General features: G+C 42.1%; 1 protein-coding gene across 1 annotated transcript in view; it reads right to left on the bottom strand.

Moving 5' to 3' along the window:
• Positions 1-16,287, bottom strand: part of LOC308292107 (digestive cysteine proteinase 1) — a 28,549-nt gene extending 12,262 nt beyond the window's left edge. The window contains exons 1-8 of the mRNA XM_080734357.1: positions 16,132-16,287; positions 15,305-15,364; positions 15,119-15,211; positions 10,968-11,140; positions 10,294-10,555; positions 8,083-8,281; positions 5,300-5,493; positions 2,051-2,142 (exon numbers count right to left, since the gene is read on the bottom strand). Coding sequence (XP_080590483.1) covers positions 2,051-2,142; positions 5,300-5,493; positions 8,083-8,281; positions 10,294-10,555; positions 10,968-11,140; positions 15,119-15,211; positions 15,305-15,364; positions 16,132-16,183 — 1,125 coding nt within the window. The 5' untranslated portion in view covers positions 16,184-16,287. The remainder of the gene's footprint in view (positions 1-2,050; positions 2,143-5,299; positions 5,494-8,082; positions 8,282-10,293; positions 10,556-10,967; positions 11,141-15,118; positions 15,212-15,304; positions 15,365-16,131) is intronic.

The following is a 16,287-nucleotide window of genomic DNA, read 5'->3' on the forward strand; positions in this document are numbered from 1 at the left end:
CGGCACCGAGTGCCGCGCTGCGAGCTTGTAGAGCTGCTATTTTTGAAAAATCGTGAAAATGTGTCCATTTCAATTTCAATATTTCAAATCCTTCTAAGGTTTTTTGAAAAAAAAAAACAATGTTTCTATGTCAGCGGTGCTCAAACCTTTCATGTGAAGGACCCCCAAAATGATATGTATTTGGCCACGGACCTCCATCTCAAAATGTTTAATTCCACAGACCCCCCCAGAATTAAAATTTGAGTTACAAATGTTCGCTTAAAAAATACATATACCTGTATTCAAAGATGTGAACACATTTTCACGACTTTTCAAAAATAGCAGATCTACAATCTCGCAGATTAGTATTTCTGCTATTTTTCAATAGCTAAAGTATACAATTATTAAGGCCCCTCCACCTGGGGCCCTAGTAACTCAGTCCCACTCCCCCCCCCCCCCCCCCCCCCCACCTTGTGACGCCCCTGTTTGGGTATAAACTGTAGAATGGAAAGGTAAGGGCTGCGATTTTCCTTTTGCTAACCCTGAGCCAACTGCAGATTGACAGCATAACTCCTGATCAACAGACTGAGCATAAATAATAAAGTATCCTGACATCTCCACCAGTTCAAGTAATTTAGATAATCACTCCGGTACATAGGTTATATATAAATAATAAACACATAGTAGAACTTCTCATCTTATGTTAAATGAACAATTAGTACAACATGTAGGCATTTAGCAAATCCAGAGCCATTTACAACTAGAAAGATGCAATTGGAAATTGCGGTTGCCGTGACGATATTCTGCAGCAAGTTAAAGGGATATTTCACTTTCAAAAAAACATTTTATCGTCTTTCTTTTATTAAATTTCTTCATTCAGTATTTCGATATTTGATATAAATGTTCCCCCTTCCAGGACCTTTCCAATACAAACCCATTATAACTTCAAACTCCATTTTAACCATGATAGATTTAATGAAAACAACCGTCCTTTTTCTGGCAACTCCTGACACCCTCCGAATACGTGAGCAGGCCGTGTTTTTTCGCTAACATTTTTCATTAATTTCTATTCATCTTTTGGGGAAATGAAAATTATTAAATACAATAAAATATTATTAAAAATAAATGAAAGAAGTTATCGAAAAAACACGGCCTACTGCGCACGTATTCGGAGGGCGTCAGGAGTCACCAGAAAAAAAGGACAGTTGTTTTCATTGAATCTATAATGGTTAAAATGGAGTTTGAAGTTATAATGGGTTTGTATAGGAAGGTCCTGGAAGGGGAGAAATGGGGGGAAATGAATATCAAATATCTAAATACTGAATGAAGACATTCTAAAACTTTCCTGGGCGTTCCCAAAAGCCTGATTAGACGATAAAATGACAAAAACTAAAATTGAAAGTGAAATATTCCTTTACCTGTCATGTGAAGCTCAACCAATCCTCCAGCTAACACCACTCCTCAAATGTTTTTCCTTCGATTTCCAATGTCATCTGATTCACCCAATAAATGTATGTATTGGAGAGAATAAAGTTTCCCCAGGACTAAAGTGTGTTGCCCTTTCGGGCAACCACACTAATAAGCAAGGACAACACACGGTAATACATAAACATGCATAGAAACAGTCATCTAAAAACATGGGGCTGTTAAGTCTGACATCATTTTGTAGGCAGAGGAGAACTTTTGCCCCCAAAAAAAGCAAATCTTTTTACTATTTTTACTATTTACTAATTTTTCTTCTCTTTGTTGTTGAAAGGAAAGTGGTAGAATTATACTTTAGTCGTTTTTTTTGTCTCTGATCTGTTGAAATAGCGAGGGACAAATATTGACAATAAATCTGCTTGGAGGTCTGACTACAAAATGATGTCACGGCTTAAAAGCCCCATAGGTAAACCAATAGTGACAGAAAGAGGGCAATACACAGAAAGCATTGATGTCTAACTGAGAACTCAAAAGGCAATTTAAGTGCCATTTTTGACTGATTCCATATTCAACAGGAATATGGAAGCAGTGATATCTTGTTTTAAGCCAGTGCTAAAGTGTTCTGGCAGATCTAGTCTAGTCTTTTCACCTTTAGGAAGAGAGCGCCCTCTACTGCTCCGGTCGTGGCAAAGCTCCAGCAGGACCCACAGACAGCCTGGTCCTTCACTGGGGTCACAGCACCTACAGCACCAACACATTAAAGGTATATTCAGTGATTGTATTTCATTCAAATAAAAATATAATTGGTACATTTTCCATTCATTCTCCTCACTAGAATGTGTGCTGACCATATAAGGACTTCCACCACGGCTCGTGTTACGAGCATAGCTAGATTCGGCTTTCAGAGGTGGCCAGACAGTCCTCGACCAATCAGGGTAGAGTATGGCCATAGTTACAGTATGTTATGATGGTCAAAATAAAGGTTTGAGAACCACAGTCGCTCTGAATTAAGAACGTCTGCTAAATGCCTAGATTGTAAACTACTGAACTCATAAAATGCCACAGTCTCGTAGTAAATCAGTATCATACATATCCTGAAGCTGGAGACGTAGGCCTACCGATATTCAGTGATTGGGTCTAATGATCAAAACGAGAACATTATAATGGTGTAAAAAATCTATAAAAAACGAAACATTTCCACGCTGTAAGGCCAGTAAGGGACAAGATGACCCCCGGCCACTTTCATTATCACTGAATACACCTTTAACACTTCAGATCCTCTAATTGTTATCTTTCAACAAAGAGCAGCTTTAGAGAGACTTACAGCTCATCCGCACAGCCCGCAACGCGAGCGACACGACGCCATGTCCGGCGAAATACAGTCCTCATATCGTCACTGTCGGGCAGAAACCTCGTATCTCCAAGTTTCAAATTTGTAATTTTTTCCGCAAAGCAAAGCCCTGCTTCATCATGCAAGGCCGTCGCACAAAAGTAGTGAAAACAGCAGATCTACAAGCACACAACGCCTCACGGTGCGAGGCGTTGTGTGCTTGTAGATAGGCTGTTTTCACTAGTTTAAATAATTTTTAAAATGATAAATCCAAAACAAACGGTTTTGGACACGCAAGGTTTCCACCCGACAACGACAATATGGTGCGTCAGCCATTGCGTTGCGACGTAGCTTGAACCAGTGGCAGGCAGTGCAGTGGTGGACAGTAACGGAGTAAATTTACTTGAGTACTGTATTTAAAGGGGAAGACCACCCATTTTCAATATTGAACTATGTCATTAACACATTGCCTGCCCCACGTTTTTTATTAAACTCTTCCAAAACATGTCAGGGTTTTGGAGCATTTTGACTAATTTTCAATGAATATTTAAAAAATGTGTTTCTTAGCTATGAACAGATGGAGTATACCGATGGAAAGATGAAGAAATATACTTTTACCAATAAATAAATGGGGTTTAAATGTTGTTTCCTGATTTTTCCCTGATTTTTTAAGTGACTACTGTACTGGCCCAACATGGGCTAATTTGAATAAAAAAGCCTAAAAAAAGCCTTTTTATGAAACCAGCATGAATAAGTCGCTTATTTAGTTTCAAGCCAATAGATGGCGCTGTGGTACTGTGTGCTCACTCAACACACGCACACACACTCACTCACACTCACATGCACGCGCATGTCTCAAGCAACAAGGAAGGTCACGTGATTTCTCAGATAATGAAACCATGACATTTTAGGGTAAATGAAACCAAGTGCTTACACACACACACACACGCACACGCACACACACACACACACACACACACACACACACACACACACACACACGAGCCCCCCCAGCTGATCCCTGTGTTCAGTGGCGTCAGTTCAGAACAAGCTAAGGTATGGCAACATGACTGGTGTCACCAGGCATGTTGCCATACCTTAGCAACAGGCACGATGAAAAGTACATTTTTATTATTTCCCCCTGTAGCCAAGGTATGGCATTGGCAGCTGCATACCCCTGCCATACCCAATTGACGCCCCTGCCTGTGTTATGTCACGTGATTTCTTAGCTAACGGAAACTCAGATCGATGCAGAGAAAAGTTTGCTGGACCATTGGATCATTTTCCTTACTGTTGTTTAGCCACATGGATTATAGTTTTACGAGCCAGCAGACTGTTTGTTTATCAATGGAATATCTTTACGAGCCAGGAGTGCACTGGGGGGGAGGAGGTGACAGTGTATCAGGTAGGACCCTGGTTTTTTCCGTTTTTTTCATTGTGTGTCGTGTCGTATGGATGGATGTTGTTTTGCTGCGTGTGGCCAGGGGTGTCCCACCAAAATCTGGGCCCTGGCCACAAGGATTCACTGCGGGACCCCCATGATTGTTCTTCATAGGGGGGATTTCAAAAATAGCAGATGTACAAGCTCGCAGAGTGCCGCGCTGTGAGCTTGTAGATCTGCTATTTTTCAATAGCTAAAGTATAAAATAATTATGTCCCCTCCACCTTGGGCCCTAGTAGTGTAGGGTTTCCACTCGCACTCCCCCCTTGTGACACCCCTGTGTGTGTGCGCGTCCTCCTCTCCCACTATAAATACAGAGTGCCTTCACCTAAATACACTCAAATCTAAACGAATTCTACTGTCATCTCTAGGCTATCAATCAACTATCTAAACTCTAACTCTAACTATAAATATCCTATATTCAAATCTCAACCAGCCTCCCAACCGATCTTTTTTTTTTCTTTTTTCTCCTTAGCTGGCTAGCTGGCTAGCCTGGCTTGTCGCGTCTAAAACAGCTGCAGACTTTTTCTCCCTCTCTCTCTGTTGTATTTGGATTGCCTGATAACATGTATTTCAATGCAGTTTTTTGACCTTTTTTCTTCATTCACGGGAATGACCTGGTTCCCTTTGATGTTGCCCTACTGTATTAAGTCACAGGCAGCACGAGAGCACCATCAATTGTAAAACAATGAAAAGACTATAGAACGTTTATGTACGTGTAAGGCGGTAAATAGCTGGGCAAAATAGAACGTTTATAAACGTGCTGGGCGGCAGATGAGTTAATATACCTTAGAGGAGTTGTGTGGAAATACAAAAAAAGTTCCCCCTCTTCTGTGTTGCCTAGAACTGGATGATTGATTTTGGGGTTTGTATTGTAAAGTACAACGGTGTGATGTCATCAAGTTGTAATTTGCAATACAAACCCCAAAATCAATCCTCCAGTTCTAGGCAACACAGAAGAGGGGGAACTTTTTTTGTATTTCCACACAACTCCTCTAAGGTATATTAATGACATAGTTCAATATTGAAAATGGGTGATCTTACTCTTTAAGTACAGAAATAAGTGTGATTGAACAATAATGTAACCATTGTGACAGACAGGCCTCCCTGCATCCAAACAAACGTACCATAAAGCCTCCAGTCATGGGAGTCGGGGACCACCACTCCTTCATAGCTCTTCAGGGGGAAAGGAAGTCCTCTGTTGGGGGTCTTCCCTCGTCTTCTCCCCCTCATAGCGGTCAGTTCAGACATCGTGCGGTCGGACAGCGAGTTCAGCGCCAGGGAGAAGGACAGGCCAGCTCTGTTCTTAGCGTGGACGTACCTGGACCACGGGAAATCACATAGAGAGGGCTGTCACAATTATTCAATAATCGTCTAATCGCAATTGTTTTGGCATGATCGTCATAATCGTTTACATGTAGGGAAATGTTAATATAGTTTCAAACACTTTAAAAAAGTAGTGGGAAATAGCAGATCTACAAGGTCACAACGCGTCGCGGTACGTAGAGGATTTTTTTGAGCCAACGGCGCATATCAATGTCACTGCTCAAACCACGGTGTGCAAACTCGCAGCATGAGACTCACAGAAAATGAATATGATGTAAACAGAATGTTTAAGAAGTTACCACAGGCAGTGCTGATCATCCTTTTCAGGTAGAACTTAGTTGCTAAAATGCTGCGCTATTTGAAGAGATTAACCAGCAAAATGAGGCAGAGAACAGACTGTCAATCTGGGTTACAACTAGTGGAAAATAGCCGATCTACAAGCTGTGGCTGAGAGATAAATCTTAGCATCCCCGCCCCGGCGCCCCCTGCTTCGCCACATAAAGAGTAACGTTATATGATTTGGATTGTGATTATTAATGAAAATGTAAAACGGAACGCGATGTCAACGCACCAAGCACAGACACATAGCCTACGTTTAGTGAGCAGCACGAGCAGTTGTTTGAATATAGGAGTAGGACACATTGTAAGTAAATCAACGGTTTGTTTAACTTTTGTCATCTCTATAAACCTATAGCCTATATTCCCAAATACAAGACGTTACTTATGTTCGTCTAATCAACTTCATCACAACCAGCCGTGCAACGGACCCAAAAAGCAGACTGCACGCGTCTCCACTCGATCAAGCATGGCACTGGTTATACTTCTTTCAGTACGACGGTGTTGTGCGGTGCGGTGAGCATATAGACGATCTAAAAGCCCTCAAAGCCCCGAGGATGCGTCTAGTTGTAGGCTTGTAGATTAACGCGCAACACGTTCGTACGGACAAAGTACAAACCCAGTTTTACCGTAATTCCTCCAACAGTCGTGCATGATTGGTTCTTTAGTTTACCGTATATGACAAGATTAGAGGTAAGATTTTTAGAAGCCACAAATGACAGTATAAAAATAGAAAGGATTGTCAAGCCAATTTCACCAGCAACAACAACAATATAATAACAACAATAACAATAATAATAAATATTATTATAAGGGTAATACTAATAGACCTGCAATAATTTATTATTTTATTATTATTAATTTGGGACGGATTACATTCATTTGGGGACGGTTCAATTTGTATTTTGGGACGGTCCCGGGACGTAGGTGAAAAAAGTTAGTCTGGAGCCCTGGGCCAGTGATGTATATCGGACCAGTTACCCATATATGGAGACCCCTGGTACTCATAGATATGGGCTTAGTATTGATGACATCAGGGATCTCCATATATGGGCATAAAGGGATTTGGTTCCCCTGGCATGACAGGGATCTCCATATCTCCATATATGGGTATAAAAGGGATTTGGTTCCCCTGACATCACAGTGATGTCAGAGCGTGAGAGTCAGCGTGATGTCAGAGCGGCAAACGCATAGACTGTAAAAAAGCGTACACGGACGGACGGACGGACAGACACGGACATGATGTGCCGTTTCTCATAGTAAACTGCAACCTTCGGTCAAAATTAACCATTATTTTATGTTTTAACTATAAAAAAAATAGCAGATCTACACTAGACCTGCTATTGTTGAAAAATCTAGATTTTTGGGGGCAAAGCTTTGAATATATATTTTTAAAAGCAAACTTTTGTAACTCAACTCTGCTTCTGGGGGGTCCCTGGAAAAACATACTTTGAGATGGGGGTCCGGACGTCTGCGGCCAAATACATGTAATTTTGGGGGGTCCTTGACATAAAAAAGTTTGAGCACCACTGACGCAGAAACCTTGGAAAGATTTAAAAGACATTTATAGAATCAGGTCAAAAATTTTAAATTATTCATTTTTCAAAAATAGCAGATCTACAAGCCCGCAGCACTGTATATCTGCAATTTTTTTTCCATAGCTAAAGCATAGAATAACAGCTAAAGTGGTTAGAATCTAGAGTGACACGGATTGGTTCCAAGTCACCAAGGGGCCAAACTCGTTCAGTAACGAGATAAGGCCACTAGGGGTCGCTCTGCCAAAAGGAGTTGTCTCGTTCCTCAACGAGACAACAAAGGGTTAACTGTCCAGCGTGGTGCGCGCATGTTGTGTTCCCTGTGAATGACTCTGGTCCATACGTCACACCGTGGCTCGCAGAGAGAGAAAATGGCGCGACTAGGCTGCATTGATTTCCATTCTAGGCTGAAACATAAAAAGGGCTTTATCTATGAATGAGGTGCAAAGAACGCCAGGGAAGCAGAGATCTGATTGTTTTCACGGCGACACTTTACCGCGATGGTCAGCCGCGGTTTGGATTTTAGTTTCGCGAGCGTTTGTAAACAAATGGATTTTCTTCCTCAATCGTCAGTGGACACCCACGTGCACACGCACAGAGCTTCCGAGGCTCTTCAAAATAAAGCGTGAGTGAACGGCGGCAGCAGCAACAGCTAGAAATGTTAGAAACCTTGGCTTCCCATGTGTTAAAGGTAATCTTCCATAATGTCTCACCGTAGGTTATGAATAAAAGCGTGCTCTCTCTTCTCGTGCTCCCTCTCGTCGCCGTAGCGTCGCTGGAACTTGTCCTTGAAGTGGCCGAACACGCGCTGGGCGTGGCCTCCTGGTGACGAGGTGTCGACCAGGTCTCTCATTGGATTGGCCAACAGGTGGTGTTCCACACCGGGACCTGGGAACGGCCCACAGCTCATCCCTACGGGAACAGAGAACAAATATTATTAGAAGAAGAAAAATCACACTCGTGTGAACTGAGCGGTGGACACTGGCGCCTATTCAATGGAGCCAAGGGGAGCAATGGCTCCCCTTATTTGCCAGTAGGGGGAGCCCGGCTCCCCCTCTCTCCTTTTATTTATTTACGATCATATAATCACAAAATGTGATTAAGAAGAAGAACGTCAGAAATTCGCCTTGTTTGACCCTTTGAAGCACCCATAGTATGGCTAAGATGGCTTCTAAACCAATCACAGCGAATGGGGGGCGGGAGGTATAGGTCTACTGTGTTATATGCCAAGCCTGTGCCTTTAAGGGGGCGGGCTTAGGAGCAGTACGGGATGACGTTGACGCTGTGTTTTGGGACCAGCGCGGAAGTGAATGTGCGGGTGTAATGCTGCTGGGGAGAATATAGTGAGAAGTTAAGTTAATACAAGCGGATTAATAGTGAAAACGTGACGTTTATGCTGTATGTTCCTGCCTGGCCCTGGAAGTAATAAATCATCGTTATCTACACAGAAGTAGTATGGACTATTTGAATAAGTTACCACATGACACGAGCCAAGTTATTGCTACAAACAGTGGAAAAGGTAACAACTGGTTTCTCAACCAATCACAGTGACTGTCTGAACCTCGGCTGACAGAGCGCTGCACAACAACAAACAACATGGCATGGCTTTATCTAAATAACAGAATGAAACAGTTGTTTCACAGTGGAATATGCTACCTGGGGTTAACTACAGACATCCATAGGACATGTGGATAGCTTTTACATTTACCATACGTGAACTAAACTTTTTGACGCTGTCAAAGAAGCTGGATGACATGGCACGTTGTGTTGTGTGCCTCCAAGGAACTTTCTTCTGGGCACCTCAATATAAAATTGGATATTTTCTTGTCATTTTCTCAAGGTAAGACATGGCTTTATTTAACTAACTGTTCACTGGAGTTAGCCAGCCTCTCCTCTCCTCCTCTGTGTGTGTGTGTGTGTGTGTGTGTGTGATGAGATGCTTGCTTGCTTGCTTGTAAATATTGTTAGCTGCTGTTTGCAGATCTTTGGTCATGGTTGTGGACTTGTGGTTTTGTTGTGTTGTGTTGTGTGTTGGCTTGTTGGGTGCCCCGCGGACCGCGGTGCGTGTCCGAGCAGTGCTCGACTCATTTTAGACTCATTTTAGACCCATTTAGACCCATTTTAGACCCATTTTAGACGACTTTATAACCGCAAATAACCGATTTTTCGCGGCGCCGCTTTGCGGCGCCAAAAAAAAAGAAAAAAAAAATCCTGGATTTGTGCTCCCCCTAGTGGAGACAGAGTTAGGCACCGGTGGCGGTGGAGGCTGCATGTGTGTGTGTGTGTGTGTGTGTGTGTGTGTGTGTGTGACACTCCGAGGCACCCATACATTATAATTTTCACTCCCAGCACCTTATATTTATAGCATATCGTCGTTGTCGGGTGGAAACCTTGTATGTCCAATACCGTTCGTTTTGTATTTATCATATATATTATAAAATGTACTAAACTAGTGAAAACAGCAGATCTACAAGCAGAGCTTGTAGATCGGCTGTTTTCACTAGTTTAGTGCAACAGTCTTGTATGATGAAGCAGGGCTTTGCTTTACCAAAAGACGTACACATTTGAAACTTGGAGATACGAGGTTTCTGCCCGACAGTGACGATATTTCAGTGATTATGTTGCGAGGTAAACGTTGAGATAATAGCCATTTTGGTTAGAACTGACTGAAAATAATTTTGTACTTTGTTTAAAATGATAGTAAATATTTTGTGTCCAAATAAATTCCAAATATTATCAAATTAACTCGCGGCACCCCTGGACTGCCGTCACACCCACTTTGAAAACCCCTGGACTATAGTACCCAAAATGTTCTCACACACACATAGCGAGAGTCCCTCTGCCCACCATCACTGCTCTCTCAACTCGTTGCCCTCCCAATGACCCTAAACTAAAATACCAAATTGCTTGAGCAACCAACCAACCGTCCGGCAGTGAGAAGACCTTGGGGTCCAGGTGGATGCTGAACTCCTTGTAGTCCACCAGGTACTTGTCATAGTGAGACCCCAGCAGCGTGTTGTAACCCAGCATCTCGTAATGGATGGGCGTGGCCGGCTCCTCCTTGCCGTCCGTGCCGGCCTCGGACCGGGTCACCCACAGCTTGTAGGTGTTCTTCTTGTGCCCGATGGTCGTCACGTTCTGCCAAACCTCACACAGGGAGCCTCCGTAGTACTCCATTCGTAGGAACTGGGGGGGGGGAGAGAAATGGACACTGACTAGGGGTGGGCATTATGGTGATAAATATCGTTGAGAGGATACAATGTCTCCACGATATGCCTTTTCAGAGATATCGTCTAAATCGTGATACAATGAGGGAGCCTGTTGAATTGTTAATACAGAGATTCATTATGACGATTATGCAAAATAATTGCGATTACCTCAAATAATTGCGATTAGACGATTATGTCATAATTGCGACAGCCCTACGTGCAACATGATGCGAATCCAAATATAAGCTAGAAAAATACCATGTGACGTATGTGACACACACACACACACACTCACACACACACACACACACACACACACACACACACACACACACACACACACACACACACACACACACACACACACACACACACACACACACACACACCTGGAAACCCTGGGCGTCTGGCAGTGACCCCTGAGGTTTGACTGTGTCGTTCTTGGTTCCGTTGACCTGGAAGCACTTCATCACGTTCAGCTCCTTCTCTGTGGTCTCAGGGGTGATCTTATAGGACACGCCCAACGGCTGCTCCGCCCCCAGCTGATATGTGGACACCTGACCTGTTTAGGGGCGCAAGGGTTAACCCATTTAGAACGGGTACACTGTATTGTGTATCATTATTTTGTGTTTTAACTATTGAAAAATAGCAGATCTACAAGCTCACAGCCGCGCTGCGAGCTTGTAGATCTGCTATTTTTGAAAAATCGTGAAAATTTGAATTTTGACCCGATTCTATAAGTGTCTTTTGAATCCTTCTAAGATTTTTTGAAAAAAAAAACATGTTTCTATGTCAGCAATCTGGCTTAGCCATCGTCAAAGAAAAGGTCCTTTTCACTTAACTGGAGCTCAGTTAGCCTGTTCTTGAGAGACTACTGTGTCAGTGGTTCTCAAACCTTTTCATGTGAAGGACCCCCAAAATGATATGTATTTGGCCACGGACCCCCCATCTCAAAATATTTAGTTCCAGGGACCACCCAGAAGCAAAATTTGAGTTACAAGCGTTCGCTTCGATAACCTGACCTGTTTAGGGGCGCAAGGGTTAATCATACTAATCCATTTTATTTGGCTTTCTTTTTGTTCTGAAGTTTAGAATATGGCCTTAACCCCTCCCCATACTTCGACCGAAACCGAAGATTTCGGTCAAAAGGTCCTTTTCGACTATAAAAGTATGTCCTTAGCGACTTCTGAAAAGCATTAGACTGAATGAGAGTTCGGGAAATTTGCACGTCGGAAAACACAACTCATCGAACATTTCTATAGACAGGCCTTAAAGGAGTAGTTCACCCCCAAAATGACTTTTTTTCTATTGATTAGTCACGCCATGGAGACTAGAGTTCAATAATATTTTTAGTTTGTTGTCGCATTCCTAAGACAAAAATGTGATAACAATAAATGTACCCCCATTCGTTCCGGATGGGGACCCGTTTCGAAACGGGTCCCCATCCGGAATCAATGGGGGTAAATTTACTCTAATCCAATTTTTGTCTTAGGAATGCGACAAAAAACTCTAGTCTCCATGGTGTGACTAATCAATAGAAAAAAAGTCATTTTGGGGTGAACTACTCCTTTAAGTTGTTTAAAGGACAACTTTGTTTTTTTACAAGGGTTCATATTTTAGATTGTAATTAGAAAAAAGAAAAGATGAGAGTTAAAATGTTTTCATGTACTGCTTTCTATTGTTTTAGCGATTTTAGTATCTTGTGGGGGCATGCGTACAAGTGGCTAAATATGTATTTTTAGACACAAGCAGCTATCAATTTCTATATTAGCCTACTATTTAAACCAGCCCCCATAAGTCAGATTGTGGTGCATCTTGGGAATGGGCCTACTGTGTCTCAAGAGATATTTAGCCACTTGCATGCATGCCCCCAACCTGGGGGCATGCTGAATAATCAATTCATTATTACATACTAAAGAAAAAACCTTGAACATTCCATTATGGAAAAGGTTTATCGATAGAATCACAGATGCTTGCGGCCCTCAACCTGCTTATTCTCGTGCTGAGATCAGGTCATTCAGTTCCTATAGAATTATTGAATGCTTTAACAATTGAAAAATAGCAGATCTACAAGCTCACAGCGCGGCACCAAGTGCCGCGCTGCGAGCTTGTAGATCTGCTATTTTTGAAAAAGTCGTGAAAATGTCTGCAAATCGTTGAATATATGTATTTTCAAAACGAACGTTTGTAACTCAAATTTAGCTTCTGGGGGGTCCCTGGAACTAAATATTTTGAGATGGGGGTCCCTGGCCAAATAAATATCATGTTCGGGGTCCTTCACATGAAAATGTTTGAGAACCACTGACATAGTAGTCTCTCAAGAACAGACTAACTGAGCTCCAGTTAAGTGAAAAGGACCTTTTCTTTGGCGATGGCTGGCCAGATTGCTGACATAGAAACATATAGGTTTAAAAAAAAAAAAAAAAAAAAACTTAGAAGGATTCAAAAGACACTTATAGAGAGAATCGGGTCAAAATTCTAATTTTCACGCTTTAAAAAAAATAGCAGATCTACAAGCTCGCAGCGCGGCACCAAGATACACAATAATGTGTACCCGTTGTAAATGAGTTAATCTCGTGCTGAGGTCAGGTCATTTCAGTCCCTATAATCTCCCACAAGTCTTAAGTCAACAGGGACACTTCTGACTCATGAGTTTTCTGTCAGTCACGTGGTTGACATGATGATGATGGACACATTGTGACAACGTTAGATCAGTAAACTGAGAAGGCAATACGACACCAAAAGAGGATAAGAGAGACCGCTGCTTGAAAAGCAAACCCAGGCGGAAAGTAACGATTTGCTGCGTGAGTCAGCAGAACAGGTTCCCTGTACGGTCCTTAACCACTGGGTTTCTCACACACACACACACACACACACACACACACACACACACACACACACACACACACACACACACACACACACACACACACACACACACACACACACACACACACACACACACACACACACACACACACACACACACACACACACACACACACAAGGTGCTGACTGAACTAGCGTTATGCTCTAGTCAAGCCACTTGGACCTGACACATCAGCTCTCAGTTTCAGATCAGTAATTCAAGCACGCAGAAGGCCTGAAACGCCTGACTCAGCCACAAATTGCAACACTAGATTTTTGAGCGGCGCTCCTAAGAGTGGCTGTGCGTGTGTCTGTAGCCACTTTTCCTCAGCGTTTTGCCATAGCAATGTGTTTTCCTCAGCGTTTTGCCATAGCAATATGTGTGTGTGTGTGTGTAGCCATATTACATCATATTACATCACCAATTATATGTAGCCACTATCTGTAGCCACTTTTCCTCAGCGTTTTGCCATAGCAATGTGTTTTCCTCAGCGTTTTGCCATAGCAATATGTGTGTGTGTGTGTGTGTGTGTGTGTGTGTAGCCATATTACATCACCAATTACATCCTAGACCTGTCTGTAGCCACTTTTCCTCAGCGTTTTGCCATAGCAATGTGTTTTCCTCAGCGTTTTGCCATAGCAATGTGCGTGTGTGTAGCCTGTATTACATCACCAATTACCAATTGAAGACGTTATGCAAGCACGACCACCGCTCACTTCACATTGGGTGTGATTTTCTTTTAATTATGTTGAATCTAGAGTTGCAATACTGTACCTCACATAGGCAGCCAATGCATCAAAACAGTTTTTTTTGCTATCTGATTGTATTAAACGACGCCAAACTCACCAACATTGGGGCTGTATGGAAAGCTTGGGAGTATCCTCTTTCTATCTGCAAAGTGTTTGTGTTCATAAAAACCCAGCATATACTGTACATGTTATGAGTTATATCTGTCAATAAATCAGAGCAGACATGTTTTTTTCTAAGTGTTTGAACTTTGGAAGCGATCGTCTTCCATAACGCAACGTCCCGCTGCCTCCTGCATTATGTGACATCTAGATGAGTGATTTCCCACAAGTGCTTCCAAAAAATGATCACCTGAACTGAATTTCTTGATAGAAAGAAACTCATAACATGTCTAAGGGTTTTTATGAAACAAACACTTTGCAGATAGAAAGAGGATACTTCAAGCTTTCCATACAGCCCCAATATTGGTGAGTTTGACATTGTTTAAAACCCATTTAGAACGGGTACACATCATTGTGTATCATTATTTTATGCTTTAACTATTGAAAAACAGCAGATATACAAGCTCACAGCGATGACCCGATTCTATTGTGTCTTTTGAATCCTTCTAAGATTTTTGGAAAAAACCTATGTTTCTATGGCAGCAATCTGGCCAGCCATCGTCAAAGAAAAGGTCCTTTTCACTTAACTGGAGCTCAGTTAGTCTGTTCTTGAGAGACTACCATGCCAGTGGTTCTCAAACCTTTTCATGTGAAGAACCCCCAAAATGATATTTATTTGGCCACGGACCCCCCATCTCAAAATATTTAGTTCCAGGGACCACCCAGAAGCAAATTTGAGTTACAAACGTTCGCTTTGAAAATACATATATTCAAAGATTTGCACACATTTTCACAACGGCACTCGGTGCAGCTGTGTTATTACCATGGTAGTAATCTATTCGGCTGGACTTGAGCGGTAGATCAAACCAGGCTTCAAATGGCTCCTTTATTTCAGCATAGGGCAGGTTGATCACTCCTGCAACACAGTGAAAAATGCTCTCGTAAATGTGATTATTCTATTAGAAAAACAGACGTTACCCGTCGTCACATCCTGTGGTTATACGTGTACCTTTTACATGGTAGGTATTTCCAAAATCTGGAAGAGATGGCAGAGCTTTTCCATCTGTGGCTGTAAATAGACAAAGACAAACAGAGGAAAGGGGGTAGAGTGTATAATTACATTACAAAAGTTATTTGGTACAGCATGACAGGTCTTCTCTTTTACAGCCTGTTTGCTATGAACTGTGAATTGAATGCAAACAATCAAAAATATGAAGCAAGCACTTTGTTTGCTAATATTTGACATTACAACAACATAACCTAGATATTACACAAAACCACTTCATGCTTGAAACAATGGCCTTAAAGGAGTAGTTCACCCCCAAATGAGTTTTTTTCTATTGATTACTCATGCCATGGAGAGTAGAGTTCAATAATATTTTTTGGTTTTTGTCACATTCCTAAGACAAAAATTTGATTGAGTAAATTTACCCGCATTGATTCCTGATGGGGACCCGTTTCGAAACGGGTCCCCATCCGGAATCAATGGGGGTACATTTATTGTTATCACATTTTTGTCTTAGGATTAGGAATGTGACAAAAACCTAAAAATATTATTGAACTCTAGTCTCCATGGCATGAGTAATCAATAGAAAAAAAGTCATTTGGGGGGTGAACTACTCCTTTAACTGAAAACATAGCAGTAACACATATACTGTACATTACTGGGCTATCAATGGTAAATGGTGCATTTATCAATATATGAGAAGCCAGCAATACATGCTGCTCTGTACAGAGAAAAGCACCGGCATGGATAGATAGATAGATCACATCATGTAAATGAAACAAATCGAGACACTGCAACTGTGAGAGCAAAAGGATGAGTTCTTCTCTTACCTACTGGCACTGCAATCCACAGAAACACAGCTATGATGTGCCAAGACCGCATGGTTCTCACCGTGTGAGGCTATTTACATGAAAGGCAACACATTAGTTAAGATTTAAACCCACTAGATAACGGTCTATCCCTGGACCCTGTCTGTCTCTGATGAT

Source organism: Nannobrachium achirus (assembly GCF_963921795.1).
Source record: "Nannobrachium achirus genome assembly, chromosome: 10".
Classification (NCBI taxonomy): Eukaryota; Metazoa; Chordata; class Actinopteri; order Myctophiformes; family Myctophidae; genus Nannobrachium; species Nannobrachium achirus.